The sequence below is a fragment of the Eretmochelys imbricata genome, chromosome 9 (genome assembly GCF_965152235.1).
Source record: "Eretmochelys imbricata isolate rEreImb1 chromosome 9, rEreImb1.hap1, whole genome shotgun sequence".
In the NCBI taxonomy this organism is placed as follows: domain Eukaryota; kingdom Metazoa; phylum Chordata; order Testudines; family Cheloniidae; genus Eretmochelys; species Eretmochelys imbricata.
This window is the reverse complement of record NC_135580.1, coordinates 7,874,498-7,889,250: the sequence shown is the minus strand read 5'-3', so window position 1 is coordinate 7,889,250 and position 14,753 is coordinate 7,874,498. Positions and strand designations below refer to the sequence as shown.

The window sequence follows — 14,753 nt, the reverse complement described above, 5'->3', positions numbered from 1 at the left end:
TAGGCCACTTGCAACCCCCAGTCGCCCCCTCACAAGTTCTAGTGTAAACTGTGAATCCTGTGAGGGGGGGAAAAACCAGGCAAGACGGGCTCTGCAACCCCTTCCCAAGCAGGTGCTCTGCAAGAGAGGAGGAGCAGAGCTCCTCAGCCAGAAATGGGATCTTCACCAGAGACTGGAAAAGAGTGGGATGCAGGTAGATGACAGAATGGGGTGAAGAGATGTGAATATCCCAGGGAGAGGAAAGGATCAGGGGCTCCACAGGAAAATTAAGCGTGTGCCTGCATGGTTGGTGGCTCCTTGAAGAGCTGCAGATTTTTGTGGGGGGGTGTCAGAAAAACTAGATTACGGAGCCCCAAAATGAGAGAGGATTTGGGGAAGAAGGTACAAATCCCCCAACCTTCTAACCCAGCCATGGACATCTGAGGGTGCTAGGAGCTCTGGGATGGAGGGGTGCCCCCCCAGCACACCCCGGGAGCCAGGATTGGGGGGGTGCCCCCCAGAGAGCCCCCCAGCACAGCCCGGGGCCAGGATTGGTGGGTGCCCCCCAGCACACTCCGGGGGTGCCCCCCCACCACTCACCCGAAGTCATCGTCCATAGACTTGAAGTAGAACTTGTAGTTGGGCCGGTTGAGGAGGCCCTTGAAGTCGCCCAGGGTGACCCGCTCGGCCGGGATCGGCAGCTTCACCAGGTAGGGCGTCTCCTGCTCGTCCAGGTGGTAGATGATCTTCGTCTCGGCGGCCGCCATGGCGCCCCCCGCCCGGGCCCCGACCAGGCCCGCAGCCCCCCGGGCCCCGAGCGCCCCCCGGCCCGGCGCCCCTCGGCCCCGGCGCGGAGCCCCCCGAACACAGCGTCCCGGCCCGGCCCGGCCTCTCGCGGGGTGGGTCCCCCTCGCCCTTGTTCCCCGGGTCCCAGCGCCGCCCGGCTACAGCGCAAACTCCGGCGGCTCCGGCTCCGGCTCCGCCCCCGCGGCCCCCAGTCCCAGGGGCTTCACTGGGCAGCGAGAGCGCGGCCCGGCCTCGCCCCGCTCCCGCTCCCCGGGCGGCCCGCCCGGCCCCGCGCGCGGCGGCTTCCCCTCAGCAACGAGCCCCGCTCCCAGCCTCCCTGACCGCACAGAGCCCCCGCTTCCCTACAGCCCCCCCCCCAAACCACAGAGCCCCCCCGCTTCCCTACAGCCCCCCCCCGAAACCACAGAGCCCCCCATCCTGCTTCCCTACAGCACCCCGAAACCAGAGCCCCCCACCCCGCTTCCCTACAGCCCCCCCCCGAAACCACAGAGCCCCCCACCCCGCTTCCCTACAGCCCCCCCCGAAACCACAGAGCCCCCCACCCCGCTTCCCTACAGCCCCCCGAAACCACAGAGCCCCCTACCCTGCTTCCCTACAGCACCCCGAAACCACAGAGCCCCCCACCCCGCTTCCCTACAGCCCCCCGAAACCACAGAGCCCCCCACCCCGCTTCCCTACAGCCCCCCGAAACCACAGAGCCCCCCACCCCGCTTTCCTACAGCCCCCCGAAACCACAGAGCCCCCCGCTTCCCTACAACCCCCCAAAACCACAGAGCCCCCCACCCCGCTTCCCTACAACCCCCCCGAAACCACAGAGCCCCCCACCCCGCTTCCCTACAGCACCCCGAAACCACAGAGCCCCCCACCCCGCTTCCCTACAGCACCCCGAAACCACAGAGCCCCTGCTTCCCTACAGCCCCCTGAAACCACAGAGCCCCTGCTTCCCTACAGCCCCCTGAAACCACAGAGCCCCCCACCCCGCTTCCCTACAGCCCCCCGAAACCACAGAGCCCCCCACCCCGCTTCCCTACAGCCCCCCGAAACCACAGAGCCCCCCGCTTCCCTACAGCACCCCGAAACCACAGAGCCCCTGCTTCCCTACAGCCCCCCGAAACCACAGAGCCCCCCACCCCGCTTCCCTACAGCCCCCTGAAACCACAGAGACCCCCCACCCCGCTTCCCTACAGCCCCCCGAAACCAAAGAGCCCCCACCCTGCTTCCCTACAGCCCCCCAAAACCACAGAGCCCCTGCTTCCCTACAGCCCCCCGAAACCACAGAGCCCCCCACCCTGCTTCCCTACAGCCCCCTGAAACCACAGAGCCCCCCGCTTCCCTACAGCCCCCCAAAACCACAGAGCTCCTGCTTCCCTAAAGCCCCCCGAAACCACAGAGCCCCCTGCTTCCCTACAGCCCCCCTGAAACCACAGAGCCCCCCACTTCCCTACAGCCCCCCTGAAACCACAGAGCCCCTGTTTCCCTACAGCCCCCCAAAACCAGAGCCCCCCGCTTCCCTACAGCCCCCCTGAAACCACAGAGCCCCTGTTTCCCTACAGCCCCCCAAAACCAGAGCCCCCCGCTTCCCTACAGCCCCCAGAAACAATAGAGCCCCCCACCCCGCTTCCCTACAGCCCCCCGAAACCACAGAGCCCCCTGCTTCCCTACAGCCCCCCGAAACCACAGAGCCCCCACTTCCCTACAGGCCCCCGAAACCACAGAGCCCCCCACCCTGCTTCTCTACAGCCCCCCGAAACCACAGAGCCCCTGCTTCACTACAGCCCCCCCACTTCCCTACAGCCCCCTGAAACCACAGAGCCCTCCACCCCGCTTCCATACATCCCCCCAAAACCACAGAGCCCCCACTTCCCTACAGCTCCCCGAAACTACAGAGCCCCCCACCCTGCTTCCCTACAGCCCCCTGAAACCACACAGCCCCCCGCTTCCCTACAGCCCCCCAAAACCACAGAGCCCCTGCTTCCCTACAGCCCCCCAAAACCACAGAGCCCCCACCCCACTTCTCTACAGCCCCCTGAAACCAAAGAGCCCGCACCCCGCTTCCCTACAACCCCCCGAAACCAGCCCCCTGCTTCCCTACAGCCCCCCCGCTTCCCTACAGCCCCCCAAAACCAGAGCCCTCCACCCCGCTTCCCTACAGCCCCCCAAAACCACAGCCCCCCCGCTTCCCTACAGACCCCCAAAACCACAGAGCCCCCCACCCCACTTCCCTACAGCCCCCCGAAACCACAGAGCCCCTGCTTCTCTACAGCCCCCCAAAACCACAGAGCCCCCACCCCACTTCTCTACAGCCCCCTGAAACCAAAGAGCCCCCACCCCGCTTCCCTACAGCCCCCCGAAACCAGCCCCCCTGCTTCCCTACAGCCCCCCCGCTTCCCTACAGCCCCCCAAAACCAGAGCCCTCCACCCCGCTTCCCTACAGCCCCCCAAAACCACAGCCCCCCCGCTTCCCTACAGCCCCCCAAAACCACAGAGCCCCCCACCCCACTTCCCTACAGCCCCCCGAAACCACAGAGCCCCCCACCCTGCTTCCCTACAGCCCCCCGATACCAGAGCCCCCCACCTTGTTTCCCTACAGCCTCCTGAAACCACAGCGCCCCCGCTTCCCTACAGCCCCCCGAAACCACAGAGCCCCCCACCCTGCTTCCCTACAGCACTCCAAAACCACAGAGCCCCCTGCCCCACTTCCCTACAGTCCCCCGAGAGCACAAAGCCCCCGCATCCCTACAGCCCCCCGAAACCACAGAGCCCTCCACCCTGCTTCCCTACAGCCCCCCGAAACAACAGAGCCCCCCACCCTGCTTCCCTACAGCCCCCCGAAACCACAGAGCCCCTGCTTCTTTACAGCCCCCCTGCTTCCCTACAGCCCCCTGAAACCACAGAGCCCCCCCACCCCGCTTCCCTACATTTCCCCGAAACCACAGAGCCCCCTACCCTGCTTTCCTACAGCCCCCCGATACCAGAGCCCCCCACCTTGTTTCCCTACAGCCCCCTGAAACCACAGCGCCCCCGCTTCCCTACAGCCCCCCGAAACCACAGAGCCCCCCACCCTGCTTCCCTACAGCACCCCAAAACCACAGAGCCCCCTGCCCCGCTTCCCTACAGTCCCCCGAGAGCACAAAGCCCCCGCATCCCTACAGCCCCCCGAAACCACAGAGCCCTCCACCCTGCTTCCCTACTGCCCCCCGAAACCACAGAGCCCCTGCTTCCCTACAGCCCCCTGAAACAACAGAGCCCCCCACCCCGCTTCCCTACAGCCCCCCAAAACCACAGAGCCCCTTCCCTACAGCCCCCCGAAACCACAGAGCGCCCCACCCCGCAACCACAGCCCCCCCGCTTCCCTACAGCCCCCTGAAACCACAGAGCCCCTGCTTCCCTACAGCCCCCTGCTTCCCTATAGTCCCCAAAACCACTGAGCCCCCCACCCCGCTTCCCTACAGCCCCCCGAAACAACAGAGCCCCCCGCTTCCCTACAGCCCCCCAAAATCACAGAGTCCCCTGCTTCCCTACAGCCCCCCGAAACCATAGAGCCCCTACTTCCCTACAGCCCCCCCGCTTCCCTACAGCCCCCCGAAACCACAGAGCCCCCCACCCTGCTTCCCTACAGCCCCCCGAAACCACAAAGCCCCCCACCTTGCTTCCCTACAGCCCCCTGAAACCACAGCGCCTCCGCTTCCCTACAGCCCCCCGCTTCCCTATAGCCCCCCGAAACCACAGAGCCCCCCACCCTGCTTCCCTACAGCCCCCTGAAACCACAGAGCCCCCCACCCCACTTCCCTACAGCCCCCCAAAACCACAGCCCCCTGCTTCCCTACAGCCCCCCCACTTCCCTACAGCGCCCTGAGAGCACAGTGCCCCCCACCCCGCTTCCCTACAGCCCCCCGAGAGCAGAGAGCCCCCCACGCTTCCCTAAAGCCCCCAAAACCACAGAGCCCCCTGCCCTGCTTCCCTACAGCCCCCCAAAACCACAGAGACCCCGCTTCCCTACAGCCCCCTGAAACCACAGAGCCCCCCACCCTGCTTCCCTACAGCCCCCAAAAACTAGAGCCCCCCGCCCCGCTTCTCTACAGCCCCCCGAGAGCACAGAGCCCTCCCACCCTGCTTCCCTACAGCCCCCTGAAACCACAGAGCCCGCTTCCCTACAGCCCCCCAAAACCAGAGTCCCCCAAGAGCACAGAGCCCCCTGCATCCCTACAGCCCCCCGAAACCACAGAGCCCCCCACCCTGCTTCCCTACAGCCTCCTGAAACCACAGAGCCCCTCGCCCCGTTTCCCTACAGCCTCCTGAAACCACAGAGTCCCCCGCTTCCCTACAGCCCCCCAAGAGCACAGAGCCCCCCTCTTCCCTGCAGCCCCCTGAGTACAGAGCCCCCCACCCTGCTCCCCTACAGCCCCCCAAAACCAGAGCCCCCCGCTTCTCTATAGTCCCCCGAGAGCACAGAGCCCCCCACCCTGCTTCCCTACAGCCCCCCGAGAGCACAGAGCCCCCGCATCCCTACAGCCCCCCCGCTTCCCTGCAGCCCCCCGAGAGCACAGAGCCCCCCACCCCGCTTTCCTACAGCCCCCTGAGAGCACAGAGCCCCGCATCCCTACAGCCCTCCCGCTTCCCTGCAGCCCCCCAGAGCACAGAGCCCCCCACCCCGCTTCCCTATAGCTCCCTGAGAGCACAGCCCCCCCGCATCCCTACAGCCCCCTGAAACCACAGAGCCCCCCCACTTCCCTACAGCCCTGTGAGTGCACTGAGCCCCCCCCGCTTCCCTTCAGCTCCCCGAGCACACAGAGCTCCCCCCAGCTTCCCTATAGGCCCCTGAGGGCATGGAGCCCCCCCCAACCTCCCTACAGCCCCCACCACACAGAGCCCCCCCTTTCCTACAGCCCTCCGAGTGCACAGAGTCCCCCAAACCTCCTTACAGCCCCGAGCACACGGAGCCCCCACATCACAGAGTTCACCCCCACTTCTCTACAGCCCCCTGAGCTCACAGAGCCCCCCAACCTCCCTACAGCCCCCGAGCACACAGTCCCCCCATCACATAGAGCTCCCCCTGCTTCCCTACAGCCCCCTGAGTGCATAGAGCCCCCCGCTTCCCTATAGCCCCCAAGCACATAGATCCCCCAGCCTCCCAATACACAGAGTCCCCAACCCCACTTCCCTACAGCCCCCCAATATTCAGAGGCCCCTAACCCATTTCCCTACAGTCCCCCAATATACAGAGGCCCCCCCAGCCCATTTCCCTACAGTCCCCCAACACACAGCCCCCAGCCCCACTTCCTTACAACCCTCCCTGAGTACAGAGTCCCCCCTGCTTCCCTACAGCCCCACAATACACAGCCCTCCAGCCCTACTTCCTTACAGCCCCCTGAGCACACAGAGCGCCCCCCATCCCAGCTTCCCTACAGCCCCGCAGCACACAGAGCCCCCAGTCCTGGCTTCCCTGCAGCATGCAGAGCCTCCAGCTTCCCTACTTCCCCCCAGAACAGAGCCCCCCAGACCCAGCTTCCTTGCAGTCCTGCAGCACACAGAGTCCCCCACATCCCTACAGCCCCCCAACACACAGAGCTCCCTTGAACATACAGCCCCAGCTTCCCTACAGCCCCCTCCTACACCCACCAGCTTCCCCCCGCCACAAGGGTCCAGCACAGCCCCTACCTGAATATACACAGCTTCCCCCAGCCCTAGCTTCCCTACAGCCCCCTCCTACACCCACCAGCTCCTCTGTGATGCTGGCAGACCAGGTGCCAACCGGGCTGGTGTAACCACTAGGTGAACTAGGCGGCCGCCTAGGGTGCTGAGATTTGGGGGTGCCAAAAAGTGGTGCCCCCCAATTTTTTTTTTACACTATTGATGGAAAACAAATGAATAAAGAAAAGAGAAAGGTTGTTCTCTCACACGTTACAGCTATAGCCTACGCTAGCTCTGCATGGCGGGCACAAGCGTGCTGCTTCACGACGGTACAAAGCGGCCAAGGCGTCGTCCTTCTCGTCGCGCGTGGCCGTCACCTGTCCTGACAGACCGGTTATAGTGCTAAGTTGACTAGGTTTCGGAGATTGTCGACAGAGGCTAATTATTTTTGTTGAGTTGTTTCAGATCTCAGTCTCTGGCACTCGCTGCTGCATCATTTCGCTAAAACTCTGCGTCAGGTGTGCGTATGTTAAGTATTTGAGTGTATATGTTTATCATGTGCGAATATACGTGTGTAGGTTGTTGAAATTTGTCATACTGATATTGTCAGTTGTTGTATGACGGCGTATCCGCCATTCTAATTTTCAAAAAGAAAAGGAGTACGAGTGGCACCTTAGAGACTAACAAATTTATTTGAGCAGAAGCTTTTGTGAGCTTATGCTCAAATAAATTTGTTAGTCTCTAAGGTGCCACTCGTACTCCTTTTCTTTTTGCAAATACAGACTAACACAGCTGCTGTCATTCTAATTTTATAATTTGTATTATTAACAATAATTGGATATTCTGGAGGGATAGCTCAGTGGTTTGAGCATTGGCCTGCTAAACCCAGGGTTGTGAGTTCAGTCCTTGAGGGGGCTATTTAGGGATCTGGGGCAAAAATCAGGGATTGGTCCTGCTTTGAGCAGGGGGTTGGACTAGATGACCTCCTGAGGTCCGTTCCAACCCTGAGATTCTATGATTCTAAAGGTAGAATAAAATGTAGTAGATTTTGATATATGCGGAAGCGCAAGATGGAAGTTTCATCTAGGGCGGAAAACATCCTTGCACAGGCCCTGCGTGCCAGCTCCTGCTAGGGCCCCTGGGCCCCACTGAACATTGACAAATGCATAGCTGGAAACCAGTCTGGCTCGTCTGTGCGTTACCATGGTTAAAAAAAGATATAAGAATGTGTTTTGCGTTCAGACTTTATTAAATGCTTGTAGGCTGCTTACTTAAGGGCATGGCTACACTGGAAATGCCAAAGCGCTGTCATTGGAACGCTCCCACCGCAGCGCTTTGAAGTGTGAGTGTGGTCGCGTAGGAGCGCTGGGAGAGAGGTGTCCCAGCGCTCCTGGTAATCCACCTCCAGGAGGGGATTAGCTCTGAGCACTGGGAGAGCGGTTCCCAGCACTCGGAGCCTGTCTACACTAGCGCTTTAAAGCGCTCAGACTTGCTGGGCTCGGGGTGATTTTCCACCCCCCTGAGCCAGCAAGTTAGAGCGCTATAAAATGTGAGTGTAGCCAAGCCCTTAATCTTACTAGCAACATCTTCACCCCCTGTTATAAGGTAATATTTAAGTGTTTGCTAAAACTGTAAAACCCACAGTCGGGAGAAGCATTTAGTGTTAAATACTATTTACCTTACCTCCTCCCCAACAAAAGAAGAGCCAGACAAACCACAGTGGAACATCAGTGAACAAAAGACTTTGTTGATGGCTTCCCTCACGCCCATGAAGAGGGTACCTCATCCTATCATAGCTCGAATGCTGGGGGAAGGGAATAAAAATCCCTGTTAAAGAGAAATTATCATCCCTATGCCGCTTGGCATTCAGAAAGGGCAGTATTTCTAAGCATAAGCAAGGGATCCCCAAGCTGTTTAGTTTGGGTTAGCCCTAAAGAACATAGAGAGCTTGCATATATAGCAGTTACTATCACCTTTTGGAACCTAAGACTAACTCATTTGTGTGTGTTACGTTCCCCTGCTTTAATCTTGTAAATAACTCATATATTTTCTTAATCTAACTAAAGATTTATTAACTACTACAGGATTGACTGCCAGTGTTGTCTTTGGTGAGAGATCTGGGATGGAATTGATTTAGGGTAAGTGACTGGTCCTTTGGGATTGGGAGTAACCTGAATATTATTGTGAGTTTTGGTAAAAGGGACCATCTATCGCCTTTCCTGGGTGGCAAGATAGGCAAGGGGACTATGTGCGACTCCATGGGAAGATTGTTCTAGTGCTTGCAGAGTTCACACTTGTTACTTGGTGGGTGAAATTTAGTTATAGAACACACAACCAATTTGGGGTTTGTGTCCTGCTTCTTGACAGTCTGCCTTGAGGTTGGCACCCATGTTCGTGAGCTTCTCCAGACATCTTGATTTCCCACCTCCCTTCCCCCGGACTCTGGGACAGCTCCCCACTCCTGAATACACACAGCTCCCCCAACCCAGTCTTCCCAGCAGCCCCCTACTACATCCACCAGCTCCCTGCACCTCCAAATACACACAGAGCTCCATCCAGCTCCAGCTTCCCTACAGTCCCCTTCTATAACCCCAGGGCTCCAGGACAGCCTCCCCCAAGACACACACATACCCACCCCCCTCAGCCCTGGCTTCCATACAGCCCCCTCCCTTACACCCATCAGCTGCCCCACAGAGGGCTCCAGGACAGCCCCCACTCCTGAACACACATACTTCCCTCCAGTCCCGTCTTCCTGACACCCACCAGCTGCCCCCACTCCTAACAGAGCTCCAGGACAGCCTGAACACACACATACCATTCATCTAACCTGCTCTCAGGCTCCCCTGTAGGCTCCAACCCCTCTCTCCACCCCAGAGCTCTCTCCCCCACCCCAGCTTCCCTCCAACCCCAGCCCCTGCCAAGGGACACCTAATTGCGACTCCAGGTTCTCCTACAAACAAAGCCCCACATGTGTGCACGGACCCTGGGGTCTCCCAAGCTGTCCTTTGACCCCCCTCACCCCCTTTCTTTCTCACCCCCACCCCTTTACGATCTCAACCCCTCGCAATCATGTGCCCCCCCCCCAGTTCTAACACTCCCCATCTCAGACTCCCTCTGCGTCTCTGACACCTCCCTTCTTTGCTTCCCCACACTCCTTGCGATCTCCTTGGATTTCCCCATTAGTGCCCCTGAGGGCTGCAGGGAAAACAGTCCCCTCCCAGCAGTAGATTCCTCATCAAACACGTGCAAGTTGGTGGCTGGTTAGGAAAGCTTCTTCCTACCTGAGACCCGGAAACTCCTTTCACCTATGTGACTAATGTTATCCCTTTGAGAAACGGTCTCATTGACGAGCAAAGTTGTACGGGAGCTGCTGGGAGCGTTAGCCAGTTCTACTGGAGAGGGATTCTGTTGCACTGTCTAGTACCCGCACATGAGGGTGCTGTAGGCAAAACAGTGAAGCCAGGAGAAAGCGTCCTACTGCCAAGGGCTCAGCACAGACGAGACTCTGAAAAATCACCCACCATCAGGGCTAGAATCCCATGTGTCGGGAGGATAAGCTGTTCCCCTTGGAGGGAACAGGCCAGTTTCCTTGGGTTCCCAGACATCCAGGGTGGAATCCCCACTTGATCATTTCCAGGCAACACTGACAAGTCTTGTGACTGTTGCCGATGGGCCTGGGTCACTCAGGCAGTGCTGCTGGCAGGGAGCTGCACTCGCTTGGCTGGGAATCTATTAGCCTGACATTAAGTTTAGCCCCGCACCCCCTGCCAAAAACAAACAAACAAAAAGCCTTCAAGAATAGCTCCTGAGGGTACGAAGCCTACAGCAGCATAGCTCTGGCGGTGCACCTGTGCCGATGTAGTATAGATGTCTACTACGTTGACGGAAGGGGGTTTTCGGTCCATCCACCTCTCTGAGAGTCAGGAACTAGGCTGACAAAAGAATTCTTCCGTCGACCTAGCTATGGCTCCAATTTTTCACAGCCCGGCGTGAGGGAGATCAATCTAATATTTAACTGGAGCCCTAAGCACAGAGCAGGAAAAGTTGGCAAATAAGCAGCAGCTATAGGAGGCAGGAAGAGGGGAATGGGTGGTTTTTCCACTTCAGCCCTGGGGAAATTGCCACATGCCTTGGTCTGGAGTTCTTTCTGTAGACAATGGCCCTTCACGCAGAATAGTGACTGGCAGAGGAATGGTCCAACTCCACAGGGATCTTGGCAACAGTCCCAGCCGTGCAATGGTCTAGTTTAATGTGCCCCTTCTCATCGGAGAGTGTCATCAAGGCATGAGGGATCCACTGTAACTGCCCTCCTAATGCAGTGTTAACGCCTCAAAGATATTCAAGGATGTAGCATAACTCTCTCTTCTTGTGTTGTAATGCTCTTGGACATGTGGAGGTCTGCTGTAACAGCTCCCCTCTCAGTGTGTTTGTATCCCCCTATGGTGCAACTTCAGCTCCTGCCTGTCCAGCAGGCGATGCCCTGGGACCATACAGGGAGCTAATGTTAAAGATTTTCCTGGGTGCCCACAGGTGGGGGTGGCTGGCACTGGGAGGGTCATCCTTCTGCACTCCCAACTCCTGGCAGACTCTTTTCTGCTAGTAAGGCTGCAGCACAACACGAGGGAGTTTTCAAAGTATTCTCTAGTGGCAGGCTCCTCAATGATAAGGTAGGTGCTGACAGGCCATGTAAGGTTGAATGGAGAAATTAGGCTGTACGCACTCTGTAGTTGTAATGTTGCTCCAGCTCCATAGTTCAAATCCTGCAGCTCATATCATTAAGACTCATTACCGCAGCTGCTTTTTAAAAATGGGATAAGTGATTAAATACTCCCAGATGATAAACACTGACTTAATTGCTTGCAAAAGTCTTGTTATGTGTGATTCACTCAATGCATGGGAGTAAAGACCCCAGAGCCAAGGAAATTAGGAGTAAGGGACTAGGCTAAGCAAGCCAGTTCCAAAAGGAATCCTTTCTGAACAGACTGTAGGCTTAAATCTACACGAACTGCGGGTCCAGGGGTGCTGAGAGCCATTGAACCAAACTGAAACCCTGGATATGATGGAAACCCCTTCAAGTCAGGTGTGGCACCTAGTTCCAGCACCTATGCTGAACCGGCACAGCTGCACCACTGTAGTGCATCATAAGAACATCAGAGCAGCCACACTGGGTCAGACCAAAGGTCCGTCTAGGCCAGTATCCTGCCTGCCGACAGCGACCAGTGCCAGGTGCCCCAGAAGGAAAGAACAGAGCATGTAATCATTGAGTGATCCATCCCATCGCCCATTCCCAGCTTCTGGCAAAGAGGCTAGGGACACCATCCCTGCCCATCCTGGCTAATAGCCATTGATGGACCGATCCTCCATGAATTTATCTAGTTTTTTTTTTAACTCTGTTACGCTCTTGGCCTTCACAACATCCTCTAGCAAGGAGTTCCATAGGTTGACTGTGCGTTGTGTGAAAAAATACTTCCTTTTGTTTGTTTTAAACCTGGTGCCTATTAATTTAATTGGGTGGCCCCTAGTTCTTGTGTTAATCATAGAATATCAGGGTTGTTTATAAGGAGTAAATAACACTTCCTTATTTACTTTCCCCACACCAGTCATGGTTTTATAGACCTCAATCATATCCCCCCTTAGTCGTCTCTTTTCCAAGCTGAAAAGTCCCAGTCTTATTAATTTCTCCTCATACGACAGCCGTTCCATACTCCTAATAATTTTTGTTGCCCTTTTCTGAACCTTTTCCAAGTCCAATATATCTTTTTTGAGATGGGGCGACCACATCTGCATGCATTATTCAAGATGTGGGCATACCATGGATTTATATAGAGGAAATATATTTTCTGTCTTATTATCTATCCCTTTCTTAATGATTCCCAACATTCTGTTCACTTTTTTGACTGCAGCTGCATATTGAGTGGATATTTTCAGAGAACTATCCACAATGACTCCAAGATCTCTTTCTAGAGTGGTAACAGCTAATTTAAACCTCATCATTTTATATGTATAGTTGGGATTATGTTTTCCAATGTGCACTACTTTGCATTTATCAACATTTAATTTCATCTGCCATTTTGTTCCCCACTCAGTTCTGAGAGATCCTTTTGTAGCTTTTCAGTCTCCGACTAACTATCTATCTTGAGTAGCTTTGTGTCATCTGTAAGTTTTGCCACCTCACTGTTTATCCCTTTTTTGAGATCATTTATGATCCTATGTTGAATAGGACTGGGCCCAGTACAGACCCCTGGGGGACACCACTATTTACCGCTCTCCATTCTGAAAACTGACCATTTATTCCTACCCTTTGTTTCATATCTTTTACCCAGTTACCAATCCACGAGAGAACCTTCCCTCTTATCCCATGACGGCTTACTTTGCTTAAAAGCGTTTGGTGACGGACCTTGTCAAAGACCTTCTGAAAATCTAAGTACACTATATCCACTGGATCCCCCTTGTCCCACATGCTTGTTGACCCCCTCAAAGAATTCTAGTAGACTCGTGAGGCATGATTTCCCTTTACAAAAACCATGCTGATTCTTCTCCAACAAATTATGTTCATCTATGTATCTGACAATTTTGTTCTTTACTATAGTTTCAACCAGTTTTCCCAGTACTGAAGTCAGGCTTACTGGCCTGTAATTGATAACCTCTGGAGCCCTTTTTAAAAAATGGCATCACATTAGCTATCCTCCAGTCATTTGGTACAGAAGCTGATTTAAATGATAGGTTACAGACAACAGTTAGTAGTCCTGAAGATGCTACCACGCTGATGGGAGAGCTTCTCCTGTTGGCATAGTTAATCCACCTCCACGAGAGGCGGTAGCTAAGTCAATGGGAGAAGCCGGGATCTTGACATAGCACTGTCTACACCAGGGCTTAGGTCAGTATAATTGTGTCGCTCACAGGTGTGGATTTTTCACCCCCTCTGAGTGATGTAAGTTTATACTGTAGACCTGGTCTAAAATTTTGTAGCAGCTAGCGAGCACCACTGCTTCCCATGGTGTAAACACCTCCATAGTCTGGCTACAGGTATTTTTAGCACATCATGAAAACCTGTTCAGACCAGTCTGTGATGACATAGTGGTAAAAATGGTTGGTCTTGAAGTCTTTAAATCAAGACTGGATGCATCTCTGAAGATATACCCTTGTTCACACAGAAGTTACAGGCTTGCTTCAGGAACCAGTAGGTGAAATTCTCTGACCTGTTTTATGCAGGATGTCAGGTTAGATTATCATAATGGCCCCTCCTGGCCTTAAAAATACATGAATCTACCACTTCCATCACTCCTAAAAATGGGTAGCTAATTTTACAGCACAGTCAAGACCTCTAAGAAAATTTTTTGCATTCCACCTGACTAACTTCTGATACTAGACCAGAGAAAGCATTAAACCTCGTCCGCTCTTCAGCATTGTAATTAACTCTCTTTCATAAAATATATAATTATCTGCCCTTTAGAAGTAAGAGTGTCTGTACTGCACTATGGCTGTCCCTTGGAGGAGGAGATCAAGTATGTTATTTTGAGAAGCCTCCTTTTTGTAAAGCACAGACCTGGAGACAGGAGTACAAAAAAAATCCACTCAGAAGAGCCCTGAAGGATTAGGATAAAGTCTGGCAACATAGGAACATTCTACCTAAATCTCTATTGTATGTGCCTATAACCCCTGGGTGAGAGAGAGGCTCACAACAGTAAGAAATGGGCCACTTTAGCACAGAGAATTCAGGCTGTGAAATGCAGAACACAGAAAGCAGAATTGTTTGTTCCTTGGCACAAAGAATCCAGATCCTCTGCTCAAAACAAGTTAGTTATGCAATTACAAGCAAAACCCATTTGTTTTAAACCATCTTTATACTATTAAAAAAATACTCAAGACATCCAGGGAAATTTTAAGCTGCCTGGATCTTGCAGCTGGCTTGCAAACACACTTGAAAAAGGGCTTTGTTGCCACCCTCTGCCCCTCAAAATCACATAATATCAGGAGGGCGTAGTGTTATATACACTTTGTAACTCTCAGCATTGGTTCATTGAGATTTAAGATGCATCTTTGTAACTTAATTCTGAATAAAAGGGAGCCTCTCCCGGCTAGTAGTGCAGGAGTTCTAATCAGGTAAACTGTTCTCCAGCTCCTATCTTAGATGGTGGTATTGCTGGACATGGTTGAACAATTATCCCAATTCCATATTGGGCTGATTTCACATCTGCATATTATAGGCATACTTGGATCCTGTTGAGAAATAAAGCTATTACATAAGTCTCTTCATTAGACTACGTATGAGCCCTGCTCAGGCTTGTGCCTTGATCAGAGACATCTGTTCAAAGTCAAACAGAGGAGAGAGGTCA

At 54.9% G+C, this 14,753-nt stretch overlaps 1 protein-coding gene across 1 annotated transcript in view; it reads right to left on the bottom strand.

The window, feature by feature from the left end:
• DVL3 (dishevelled segment polarity protein 3) overlaps positions 1–746 on the bottom strand; it is a 45,556-nt gene extending 44,810 nt beyond the window's left edge. The window contains exon 1 of the mRNA XM_077826169.1: positions 580–746. Within this exon, the coding sequence (XP_077682295.1) occupies positions 580–746 (167 nt within the window). The remainder of the gene's footprint in view (positions 1–579) is intronic.
• Positions 747–14,753: the final 14,007 nt, after the last annotated feature.